The sequence below is a fragment of the Lampetra fluviatilis genome, chromosome 70 (assembly GCF_964198595.1).
Source record: "Lampetra fluviatilis chromosome 70, kcLamFluv1.1, whole genome shotgun sequence".
NCBI lineage: Eukaryota > Metazoa > Chordata > Hyperoartia > Petromyzontiformes > Petromyzontidae > Lampetra > Lampetra fluviatilis.
The window spans coordinates 4701112-4714899 of record NC_136344.1 but is presented as its reverse complement, the minus strand read 5'-3'; the positions used below and the strand labels follow the sequence as shown (position 1 = coordinate 4714899).

The 13788-nt window shown below is 44.8% G+C and overlaps 1 protein-coding gene across 1 annotated transcript in view; it reads right to left on the bottom strand.

Moving 5' to 3' along the window:
* SIAE (sialic acid acetylesterase) overlaps positions 1-13788 on the bottom strand; it is a 60479-nt gene that overhangs the window by 43041 nt on the left and 3650 nt on the right. Inside the window, exon 4 of the mRNA XM_078883254.1 lies at positions 12001-12191. Coding sequence (XP_078739380.1) covers positions 12001-12191 — 191 coding nt within the window. The remainder of the gene's footprint in view (positions 1-12000; positions 12192-13788) is intronic.

The following is a 13788-nucleotide window of genomic DNA, read 5'->3' as shown; positions in this document are numbered from 1 at the left end:
GGGCCGAGTGCTATAAAAGGTGGTGAGCCGGAAGGCTCGAGGTCGAGTGTTAGCTTTAACCAGCGAAGAGTGAAGACCAGCTAGAATAGGCCCCGGAGCTCCCCTGGCTCGCTGTCCTTGTCAGGACCGACCAGGGCAAGCCGGTGGCGTGGCCCCGCGAGCCCAGACTGACGTTCTTATAAGAGCCGGTCTGGAGACTCAGGGTGCCGGGATCCCAGCTTGACCAGGGCTGGGATAGGTAGCCTCCCCTAGCTCCATAGTGGAGGACTCAGGCGTAGGTTAGCGGGGTTAGACGTGGTGTCTCCCTGTTAGACGAGTGAAGGGGACGATACCCCTTCAAGTGCTGTGTACTCCCGTTACTGTATACAAGTTGGTATTAATAAATAAGTGTGCCTCCAACCCCGTCGTCCAAAGCCTCCTGCAACTTACTACACTTGTAAGGATGCTCGGGGATACTGGATGCAGTGGAATCGTGGTAAAACAAGCAATTGTGGCTAACTCCCAATTAACGGGTAAATACCGTGTCTGTTTTAATGGATGGGACAGCACGCCCGTGTTCAATAGACAAGATTGAATTGATGTCCCCTTACTTTTCAGGAGTTGTTAATGCCATGTGCATGGAGGAACCTCTGTATAAAGTCATGGTAGGTAATATCCCAGGTGGGACAAAACTAGAAAGGGTATAAAGGCATGATAGAGTAAGGGATCAATCAGAGCTCACGCCGTTACAACGAGAGCAGGCAGAGCACGTGACGAATAATCAATAGACAAGATTGAATTGATGTCCCCTTACTTTTCAGGAGTTGTTAATGCCATGTGCATGGAGGAACCTCTGTATAAAGTCATGGTAGGTAATATCCCAGGTGCGACAAAACTAGAAAGGGTATAAAGGCATGATAGAGTAAGGGATCAATCAGAGCTCATGCCGTTACAACGAGAGCAGGCAGAGCACGTGACGAATAACCCATCAAGTAATTACGGATTGGGTTGTACCATCATTTGGCTGTCGCCTGATGAAGCTAGTTGTAATTACTTGTGAAACGTCGTACTCGGATTGTAAATGTTGTGGCTTGGCTCTCCAACACACCAGTGTGCCGTACAAGTAACGAATTGGCATGTTCTGTTTACGTGACAACCCTTACTAATTGTCTGTGTTCGGTGGTGACGGGTTTAATGACACATTTATATATTTACGTGATCTAACCCAAACAAAACCTGTATTATGGATGATATTGGTCGTAAAAGCCTACGTGTTACAATTAGTAGGATATTACCGGAAATGTATTCCAAGATTCGCTGAAATAGCCAAACCTCTGACCAATATGACCGCTAATTCCCAACCAAACCAATTGAAATGGAAGGAGGATGCCAGTGTAGCCTTTGAAACATTGAGAGGAGGTCTCACTGGAGACAAAATTCTGAAATTGCCCGATTAAGGGAAAACCTCCATGTTGCATAGAGATGCGTCAGACACAAGTTTGGGAACTGATCTGCTGCTGCAGGAGAATTATGGTGACAATTTTCCCGTGATGTATGCCAGTCGGAAATTGTTACCAAGGGAGACACGGTACTCAACTATTGAGAAAGAGTGCTTAGCATTGGGGTGGGGGTCCATACGTTTTGGATGTACCTATATGGCAGCGAGTACATATTGGAAACAGATCACAAGCCCTTCATTTCCCTTAACAGCACAAATTGAAATTGACCGAGTGATTTGATGTGCATTGTCATTGCAACTATATCCGTACACCTTACGCAAGTATTAAAGGTGCTGACAATATTGGTGCCGACTACTTGAGTATATGTCAATAGTACCTGCCTAGGGCAAGCCGGAGTGTAACTTCTCTTTCACACTCGCGGGAGATTAAGTCAAATCAAACGTTGCCTCTCCTGAGGAGGGAGGCAGTGTGATGAGGTGAAAGTTGAGGATCACATCCCTGGCTTCCCTATGGTGTCCGTGATAGCTGGTGGACGGGTTTTAGTTGAATGGGTGTGGGGAAGGCCAATTATGCTAATTTACCGGCGATTAAAGGGGCGAAGGAAACCAAGCCAGAGATGAACCAGCAGCCATCATCAGCCACCAGCAAGAGGGCCTGATCGTCTGTTGGAGTCTGGAGGAACCACACCGAGTGCAGCAAGAGGGCCTGATTTACTGCTGGAATGGGGAGGAACCACAACCAGGACTACGATAGCTTCAAGCAGTGCAGCCCCAGAAGCTGCGAGTGCTGTACCTGGGGCTGAGTGATGTTTTGAGAGGTGTGGGTCCAGTCTCTACTGCTGTTTATCATCGCTACTGCGTGCAGTGCCGGATTATCCGAGTCGTAAACGTAGCATATGCTACGGGCACTGCACTTTCAAGGGCCCCGCGCATAAATGCTTTCAAGCTATCAATTCCGGTTCAGTGATTTTGCACTTGCTCTATTGCCATAGTACTACACTGTCTTCTTAGGTTTTTTCGGTAAAGTCACGTAGGTAAAACATCAAAATGAATGAAAATAAAATAAAATAAAATAAAAAATCACGACGTTTCGGAGGCAACACAAGTCTCCGTCATCAGGTGGGACAGTCACAGCCAGATTAGCTGCATCAAGTGAGGCAATGATTCAAGATGTAATCCCTTAAAAGCGAGTTGAGGGGGGGAGGAGAGGGAGGGGGGAGCTCATCAGACTATGGTAGCCAATGAATGGAACGTATCGGGAGGGAGGGGGGCGAGGCCAAAAGGGTGGGCGACGGCGTGCAAGCGATTGTGCGCAAGCGGCTAATTACTGCACACGCCAACACAATGGAGCGATTATGTGCAAGCGGCCAACTGCCGCACACGCCAACACAATGGGCAGAGAGGGGGAGGGAAGCTCTAATACACATGATAGACAAAAGAACGAAAATGCCCATGTTAATACCAATGCTGGCTGAACAATGAAGAGAGTACTGTTAAAAAATAACTGGGGATGTTAACACTCGGTAAAGTAAAGTAAAATAGTGCCTGTCAGATAAGATGGTCCAAAAAATTGTAATTAAGTCTTTTTTGCGTGGTTGATAACATCTTTCCAATGATTACTAAGTTTGTACCCATCATCACGGTTGAAATTATGTCTGTGTTTGTATATTTGTATGGCTTCGTGTACAAACCTTTGATGGTAGCCGGGAGGTTTGCAGAGAACCTTGGTCTCGGAAAAGACAATTTCATGAGAGCCCACCGAGTTGTAGCAATGATCGGCAACGGCAGAAGAATCAGTTCTGCCGTGTTTCAGATCTGACTTGTGCTCGCGGACACGATCAGAAACATGACGTTTCGTTTCTCCAATGTAGCAATCACCACAAATGCAACTCAATTTGTAGACTCCAGGATACTGTAAGTCAGGAACGACATCCTTCACAGATGGAATCAGATCACGGATTTTATGCACTGTACTGAATCGGACTTGGATCTTATGTTTGTTTAGAATTTTGGAGATCTTTTTGGTCACGCCAGCTATGTATGGTAACGTGATGGTTTTGGTCGGAGTTTCATGTGGCTGTTTCTGTGTGGTGGGAGAGACAGCTTGGCTGATAGTACGGTCAGAGTATCCGTTCATCCTGAGGGCCCGATGTACATGTCTTAATTCACCAGTCAGGTGGTGTTTGTCAGAAATGCCATGGGCTCTGTGGTATAGCGTTTTGATGAGAGAATTCTTTTGAGATGGGTGGTGGTGGGAATCCGGTTTCAAGTAGGAATCTGTGTGGGTGGCTTTTCTGTAGACAGAATGTCCCAAGGATCCGTCAGGCCTCCTCTCAAACAGAATATCCAAGAATGGTAGTTTACCGTCTTTCTCCACTTCCATGGTGAATCTGATGGATGGGTGTCTGGAATTGATGTGGTCCAAGAAGTGGTTCAATGCTGGGAGGCCATGTGGCCAGATGACGAAAGTGTCATCCACATACCTCTTCCACAGGGAAGGACGTAGGGTGGATGTCTGGATGGCGTCTGATTCAAACTTTTCCATGAACATGTTGGCTATAACTGGTGACAAAGGGGAGCCCATAGGGGTACCCTCATTCTGTTTGTAGAAGGTGCCATTCCAGGTAAAATAGGTGTTGGTGAGGCAATGCCTAACCAGCGCAGGTGCATCAGAATTCAATCCATGTTGGACTAAGTCCTCAATTATTGTTAGGGTGTCTGGTACTGGGACTTTGGTAAACAAAGATACTACATCAAAGCTGACGAGGATGTCATCAGGAGAGAGTACCATGTCCTTAACCATAGAGACTAATTGGGTTGAGTTGAGTACTGCCGAAGAGGTCTTGCCTGTGAAAGGGAGCAGAGTATCTGATAGAAAACGGGCTAGTTTGTACGTAGGAGAGTTTATCGTCGACACAATGGGTCGTAGCGGGGTGCCTTCCTTATGGATTTTGGGAAGACCATAGAGTCTGGGAGGTCTTGCAGCCGATGGTTTTAGAGAGGGACGTTTGCTTGGTTCGATTAGGGAAGTCGAACTCGTGATGATACTGTTGGTTTTCGTCGTTAGGCTTTTAGTGGGATCGTTTTTAATTTTGGAGTAACTCCCATCATTAAGAAGGTCCAGGATTTTGTTGTTGTATGAATCTTTATCCATGATGACCGTAGCATTGCCCTTGTCTGCCGAGAGGATGACTATATCATCTCTCTTTTTTATGTCTGCGAGTTCAGAGCGTTCGTTTTTGCTGATGTTACTAGTGGGTTTCTTAGCATTCTTAAGAATCGTAGCTATTTCAGCTCTTGCTACATCCGCATGGATGTGTCCTATGCCTCTGAGGGCTACATCAATCTGGGAAATCATATCCTCTACTGGTATATATTTAGGGGTGACGGCGAAATTTAGTCCCTTGGCCAGTACCGTTTTTAGAGTGTCAGAAATTGGGATGTTACTCTGATTAATCACGGTCTTGTTAACATCCAGCTTTGCGATGTGTGGCTCTGGTTTCTTCTTAGATAGGAGGTTGAATTTGGAAATCAGGTTAGCTTTGCATTTGGCTGACATTGAGTCAGCAGAAGCAGAAGTCATGTTATCAACGTGGTTCCAATCAGAAGGTGACATTTTTTGTGTTAGCATTAAATGTGTTTGTAAGAGAGTCTTGTCTAAATTATCGAGTTCAGATCGGAGTAACCTTATTCTCTCCGAGATTAGTGATAGGCTGGCTTTAAATAAGATCTGTTTGGAGTTCGGTGAGGACACAGCAGCGGATGTGAGTGTGAATTCTGATGCACCTGCGCTGGTTAGGCATTGCCTCACCAACACCTATTTTACCTGGAATGGCACCTTCTACAAACAGAATGAGGGTACCCCTATGGGCTCCCCTTTGTCACCAGTTATAGCCAACATGTTCATGGAAAAGTTTGAATCAGACGCCATCCAGACATCCACCCTACGTCCTTCCCTGTGGAAGAGGTATGTGGATGACACTTTCGTCATCTGGCCACATGGCCTCCCAGCATTGAACCACTTCTTGGACCACATCAATTCCAGACACCCATCCATCAGATTCACCATGGAAGTGGAGAAAGACGGTAAACTACCATTCTTGGATATTCTGTTTGAGAGGAGGCCTGACGGATCCTTGGGACATTCTGTCTACAGAAAAGCCACCCACACAGATTCCTACTTGAAACCGGATTCCCACCACCACCCATCTCAAAAGAATTCTCTCATCAAAACGCTATACCACAGAGTCCATGGCATTTCTGACAAACACCACCTGACTGGTGAATTAAGACATGTACATCGGGCCCTCAGGATGAACGGATACTCTGACCGTACTATCAGCCAAGCTGTCTCTCCCACCACACAGAAACAGCCACATGAAACTCCGACCAAAACCATCACGTTACCATACATAGCTGGCGTGACCAAAAAGATCTCCAAAATTCTAAACAAACATAAGATCCAAGTCCGATTCAGTACAGTGCATAAAATCCGTGATCTGATTCCATCTGTGAAGGATGTCGTTCCTGACTTACAGTATCCTGGAGTCTACAAATTGAGTTGCATTTGTGGTGATTGCTACATTGGAGAAACGAAACGTCATGTTTCTGATCGTGTCCGCGAGCACAAGTCAGATCTGAAACACGGCAGAACTGATTCTTCTGCCGTTGCCGATCATTGCTACAACTCGGTGGGCTCTCATGAAATTGTCTTTTCCGAGACCAAGGTTCTCTGCAAACCTCCCGGCTACCATCAAAGGTTTGTACACGAAGCCATACAAATATACAAACACAGACATAATTTCAACCGTGATGATGGGTACAAACTTAGTAATCATTGGAAAGATGTTATCAACCACGCAAAAAAGACTTAATTACAATTTTTTGGACCATCTTATCTGACAGGCACTATTTTACTTTACTTTACCGAGTGTTAACATCCCCAGTTATTTTTTAACAGTACTCTCTTCATTGTTCAGCCAGCATTGGTATTAACATGGGCATTTTCGTTCTTTTGTCTATCATGTGTATTAGAGCTTCCCTCCCCCTCTCTGCCCATTGTGTTGGCGTGTGCGGCAGTTGGCCGCTTGCGCATAATCGCTCCATTGTGTTGGCGTGTGCAGTAATTAGCCGCTTGCGCACAATCGCTTGCACGCCGTCGCCCACCCTTTTGGCCTCGCCCCCCCTCCCTCCCGATACGTTCCATTCATTGGCTACCATAGTCTGATGAGCTCCCCCCTCCCTCTCCTCCCCCCCTCAACTCGCTTTTAAGGGATTACATCTTGAATCATTGCCTCACTTGATGCAGCTAATCTGGCTGTGACGGTCCCACCTGATGACGGAGACTTGTGTTGCCTCCGAAACGTCGTGATTTTTTATTTTATTTTATTTTCATTCATTTTGATGTTTTACCTACGTGACTTTACCGAAAAAACCTAAGAAGATGATTCCTTGCAGTCACGAAAGCTTCAAATCTAGAAGTACTACACTGCCTTCAACTTTTATGAACGACTGTGTTTAAGGTTAGCGATTTGTCGTAATTATCTGGCTGTATAGCAAATGAAAAAATACAATTACTTTACTATGCTAGTTACAAATTTGTGTTTTAATATTTGTGGTTTCTTTTTATTTAGGGCCCCTTCATAACTTATGCTACGGGCTCCACACCAGCTTAATCGGCACTGACTGCGTGCATGCCGTCGTGGCTGTAATCTGCTCAGTGATGCGCTGGGGCGCACGTTACGGAAGACTTCTCCCCCACCCCCCTGCTAAAAACTGATTACCATAAAGGGAGCACTTGATGCTGAAGCATAATAAATTAATGTTGAGAGGCTTGATGCTGAAGCATAATAAATTAATGTTGAGAGGCGTTATGCAGCTTTATACCACGCGAATTTCATAATTTAAAATTGGGGGGAAAAAACTTTCTGAAACTATCGTCTCTCACATTTGTAAAACTGGAGATATTCCCACTGCCAGCACGATTATCCATGACGTGCATAACTCAACATTTTTTACCTCGAGGTGAACACTTTGACGGTAGGCTATGCAAATGTTGCCAGTATGGGCTTAATATAACGTAGGTAGAAACAATAATAGATCACAACGTTTTGATCGCAACACAAGCAATCGTCATCGGGTGGGACAACCACAGCAAGAAAATTTTTTTGTTGAAGTCGGCGAGAGATCTGCCGTGGCATGAGGTTATTTCGGTCTCGGCAGTAGGGGGGGAGAGAGAAGGAGGGAGCAGGCGGGGCAGAAAGTGGACCCCGCAGCAGCCCCGGGTCACTGGAGTAAAGTGGTCCACCGCAGCAGCACTGGAGGGGTCGGCTGCAGGGGGGGGGGGGCGGGGAGTGAAGGGAGGGGGGAGGAAGCAGGGCAGCACGGACAGCGAGAGAAAGACACACAGAGTCGTAAAAAACAGCTGACATGGGCAGGTAGGATGGAGACATCACAGTCTGTTAAGACTTTACCTGGTTAATAACGTCCTTCCAATGATTGCTCAATTTGTACCCATCTTCTCGGTTGAAGTTGTCTTTATATATCTGGATGGCTTCATGAACAAATCTTTGATAATAGCCGGTGGGTTTGCAGAGTACCTTGGTCTTGGAAAAGTCAATTTTGTGTTATCCCACTGCGTTAAAACATTGATCAGCAACGGCAGAGGTATTGGTCCTACCGTGTTTCAGATCTGCCTTGTGTACGCTGAGGTAAATTTTTCAAAGTTTCATGTCCCCCCCCCCCCCCATCCTAATGTGTGCACTTACTACTATAGAGTCCATAGATATTAATATTATAGCGCTTGCATAGTATTGTTGGAGTGCGGGGGGATGGTGGGGGGGGGGGGGGGTAGCGGCCCAGCCCTCAGCCTGCCAAGGTGCCAACTCGTCCGGCTGGGCAATGTAGGCGAGGCCGGAAGCTCTGCACGGGACTAGGCATCACCACGCCACTCTGTCAGGTGAGTACTTTGGGCTATAGAGTCGATAAAAACTGCTATAAAGTCAGCATGTACTACTTTAGTGATAACATTTACCACCACAGTCAGTATGCATTGCTGTAATCATAGCAGGTACCACCACAGTCGGTATGAGACATTGTGCTTCGATACCAAGACAACACCATAAAACGATTTCCTGACACAAGCAGAGCATATGATGCCCTACAATACCCCATTATACTTTGACAAGTTCAAGATAGGTACCACGTCCAAATTTCTCAAATTATCAAAGCTACACGACAAATACATCCTCACAAAACTGTCTCTTCTAAAGTCTTATATTCCTTCATGATCATGGACACAGAAGGAGGAAACCACATTACGGTGCGCCAACCAATTCTACTAAGTGTGTTCTTTACATTTAACTTAATAAAAACGCCTTCGTATAAAACAGTATGCTCATTCCAGGGACACGATCACTGCTGACGTACATGCAAACGCTCAGAATATGGGCAGATTCGTTATTTTGCCTTCATCCTTCACAGGTGGATCAAGATACATACATCCAGGTTGAGCTTTCTCCAAACCAAAAGGCAACAAACACACATGACATCATTGCAAGGGTCTTCACACTTAAAATTGATGAACTCATCAGGCTTATTCCGACTAAGGAAGGCGGTTTCTTTGGAAAGACAACATGTAACTTGCACACCATAGAGTGGCAAAAACGTGTCTTCCTCATGCTCAAATTTTGCTATTGATGACGGAAATAATTCATTCAAGTGACATTGACACATTTGTCAGTGCTGAGATACCTGACCCCCATCAAGACCCTGTCCTATTTGATGTGGTCTGCAAGCAAACGGTCTATGGCCCATGTGGGCAGTTCAATCATATTTCGCCATGTATGCAAGACCGCAGGTGTACGAAGAAGTATCCATGCAACTTCTTGGAAGACACTCAGTCAGGCCATGCCTATCCTCCATATCGTTGCAGAAATGGTAGATTTTAAACAACGCTCAGACCTGCCACTAACTCTGACATGAAGGTTGACAACCAGTGGATCGTTCCCGACTGCTCTCTTCTGTTCAAGATCTTCGAGCGCCACATTCATGTGGAATTTTGCAATTCTGTGCAAGCCATCAAATGTTTGCAAATACATCAACGGTTTTGACATGCCTGTCTTTGCCTTACAAAAAGACAGGCCAAGTGTGGATGAGGTTACACTTTTTGTCCAAGGAAGATACATCAGGAGCAATGAGGCCATTTGGATCATTCTTGCCTCCCCCATCCACGAGCGTTCCCCCACAGTCGTCCATTTGTCAGTTCAACTCCAAAATGGTCAATGCATCTACTTCACAGAAGAAAATGACCAACAACAGGCCCTGGCTCCACAAGATACCAACCTGATGGCGTTCTTTGTTTTGTGCCAAAAATACCCATTTGCTGCCAACCTGCTCTAAAAGTTCCAATGTGTGTGTGTAAGTTGATGTGTCTTTTTGGCCCAGGCAATGCCGGGTACTCCCGCTAGTCTTACCTATAAAATACATTTTTTGTCTGTGTGTGTGTTCGCACACTTGCGAAGGATTTGGCTCTCAAACGGTGGGGCTTAGGTAAGAAAAAATTAGTTGGTATCACGCCGTAAGCCCCGTGGTGGGCAAGCGCTAATTGTTTTTCACATCCCTCAACTTTTAATTAGTTAAATGAGCAATTTAGTGCGATGTATCTTTATTTATTTATTTAGTATACCACTAGGCTGACGGGAGGTTTTCCCTGGAAATGCACATGCGTCATCGGTGGAGGGGGGGGGATTTATCTTTCACCTTCATAATGCAAATAAACGCTGAAGTAAATTCTTCAACGTTTAATGTTCCCCCTCCCCCACCCCAATGTGTGTGCTTACTACGATAGAGTCTGTAGATATTAATATTATAGTGCGTATATACTATTATTGTAGTGCGGGCGAGGGGATGGTGGGGGGGGAGGGGCGGGGGTAGTGGCTCAGCCCCCAGCCTGCCAAGGTTCCACCTCGCCCGACTGGGCAATCTAGGCGAGGCCGGGGGCTCTGCATGGGACTAGGCCTCACCACGGCAATGTTAAGTATTTTTTTTCTTACTCTTTGGTCTTTTTTCTTGCTTCTTTCGCTAAACTCACGTTGATAAAAACCTATTATTTTAATAATCACCTTGCTCATATTACATTAATAATGTTTGTGTGCAGACAACTAATATTTATATTTATTGCTTCTTTCACTACATTCACGTCCATAGAAACCTATTATTTTAATAATCACCTTGGAAATATTACAATTTTTGTTTGTGTGCTAACAACTCATATTTCTAAATTTACTTGGCGAATATTAATCGATTATTGTGTCTAAGTCCTTGTGTGCGTGTCTGTGTGTCAGTCGATGTGTGTGTAAGTGAAAATAAAAAATAAATTGTGTGTGCGTCTAAATCGATGTGTGTGAGTCGATGTATGTGTGTGTGAAAGTCCATGTGTGTGTGTTAGTCCATATGTGCGTGTGATTCGATTTGTGTGTGAAAGTCAATGTGTGTGTGTGTAACTTTATATGTGTGTATCTAATGTCGATGTCTGTGTGTGTCAGTCGATATGTGTGTGTGTAGGGTGTTGTGTGTGCGTCTATATATGTGTGTGCGTGGGTCCATGTGTGTGTGTATTTGTCGATATGTGTGTAAGTCCATATGTGTGTGTGTCAGTCTATGTATGTATGTGTGTGAGTCCATATGTGTGTATGTGGGTCAATGTCTGTAAGCGTATGTAAGTCGATGTGTGTGTCTGTCTTTTTCGCCCGGGCAACGCCGGGTACTTCCTGCTAGTAAATATATATAAGATAAGAATTGCACAGCAAAAATAATTGTCATTAACAAGTTGTACAGCGACTGAAAGGTATGTAAAACAACATGCAAGAGAGTCGATACTCAACACTTCTAACGTGCACTTATAGCCTCTAAACGAGTGCTTATGAGCCATTTGGTAATGGTGTTTAAACAACATTATTGGATAGACGTACAGTTTTTTAATTGTTTGAGGCTCTAGATGTTATAAATTTATAACCCTTACATAGGATCGCTGTGGCCTTAGCTGCAACTAATCCTGAGGTGCAGAAATAATTGTATGTACACTAGAACCCTTCTTAACGATGGTAATTGATTCCACAAAACCGATCGTGAAGTGATTTGGTCGTTAAGCGAGTAGATGTTCTCACTTCAAAGCACAGCAGACACACTGAATGTAAACAATGCCCCAAGGCTCATGAATGGACATCGCTGATTGGCCACGATCTGGTCAGACCACTTTGTATCTCGCCAATTGGCCGAAATTGGCAGTCGCGTGCTCGTCATTAGCCCGTCGTTAACAGGGGAATGGTCGATAAGCAAACACATTGGGCTCTATAGAGGCCCGTCGTTAAGCGAGTAGTCATTAACAGGGGTGGTCGTTAAGAGGGGATGTACTCTATATTGAACTTATTTCCCACCATACATAGCCAACCGTGCTACTCAGAGGTGTGAGCTTTATGGGTCGGGGTGGGGGCTATCTGCAGCGCATTCCGTGGCCAGTGGGGAATTGCTGGTGGCAAATAGAGGATGAAGAGAAACCTTACCTGCTGTACAGTCATCTGCATGTTGCTCTGCCCCCCACAAAGCCACACTTCTCCGAACCAGATGTCGCGAATCACAACCCTCACCGCTTCCCTCTCAGTGCCCCTCCACACAGGGCTCCGCTGGGTGGCACTGAGAAAGAACGGCCCCCCAGCATCCATGGGGTTCAGAGTCACGGACCACCTGTGTGACTCTACACACACAAAGACACACATACATAGGTACGCCATTTAGCCTTGTAATATCTAGTTAAACTTTTAACGCGCCCCCAATATTCGCTAACGCAGTTAGAGAGAGAATGACCAAGATGCACGAGGAGCAATAGATAAGCAGGAAGGCAGCCACGGAGTGAGCCGATGCCAACAATTGTCCAAGCTCTGCAGTCCTCTATATATGGTGTATTGGCCAATTAATGTGGGAGAAAAATAAAGTACCTGGAGAAACCTTTCCTCATACACAGTCTTCGGGTCTTTGATTCATCGTTGCCGATGTTAAACTTGAGCTTTTAAACACCCATGCTTTTCGTTGCCTTCCCTTTATGACCCATTTTGCTTTCAATCAACAACCCAGATGACTCTTGCAAAAGAGGCAACGATGTATCATGTTTCACAATGTGTTTATTTCTCTCTTGGTTTCATAAAGGGTACTGTCTAAATGAGCGGTGATATTGCATACATATCATGGGTACTGCTGCCTTGGTGCTTTGTGAAAATGGTTTTACCCTTTGATCAACTGAAATGTTAAATCTAACAACTCTTGTGTGAAAGAACCGTTTGTGAGGAATTTGGTTACCCACATTGGTCAGCACATTTTCCTCCTGAAAGTAATTGATTTTTCATCATCATTATCATCAGTCATGATTATAGCATTTCTGGTGTAAAGCTTTTCCAAGCCACCGCCACCATTAATGATTTTGTGATGCAACAATCCGTCCAGCACTGGTACATGAGGTGAAGTAGTCACTCCAACTCCTCGGTGAGCATCCTCTTGGACCCATTTTATTTTTGGGTGTGTCTCCATTATTATTCTTGACCGTCATTCATCGTCCCTTATAGCCATGTGCCCTACCCAAGCCCACTTATTTTTCTTGACACCTTTTCGTGACCTTTGGTTTATAGCACTGGTTCGACAAGGCATTACATAGGCTGCCTCTGGTGTAGGTCAACCAGTTTTAAGGAAAATGCTTACCAAAGCATGTTTTGCGTGTTGCCACAACTATGTGTGGTTAATGCAGATTTGGCGCTTTGTAATGTGTGTATATTTGGTGTTTTAACACCTTAACACCTCCTATATTATTGCTAGAAATGATACAACTTTTTTTATCATCTGAATTCTGGCCGAAAGGGTCCCGGAAATATATATACACATAGCTGACATAGGCTAAATAGGTGCTCACTGACACTACTTGCCCCAACAGCCCAACATACATCGTGTGTTCCTGTTTCCATTTATTTGTTTAACTGGGTGGCAACTCAAGAGACAAGGTGCCTGAGCGCAGCACAACTTATAATACCCAAAAAATTGTGTAAGCTTGGTTCAAGATTAAACTTAAACTATAAAAACTATGAAACAAATAGTATTGTACCATTTAAGGCTCACTGAGCTATATAGCCATTTTTCAGATAGCGGCCTGGCCACAAATTATAGCTAATCTAAGTGGTTTATCAGGTGGAAATGTATAACAGCAAAATTCATCGCATATTTCTAAATGTGAAGGGGAAAACTGGAGGATCTGGAGAAAAATCCACGCGAACCACAGGAGAACATGCAAACTGTAAATCTACAGGCAT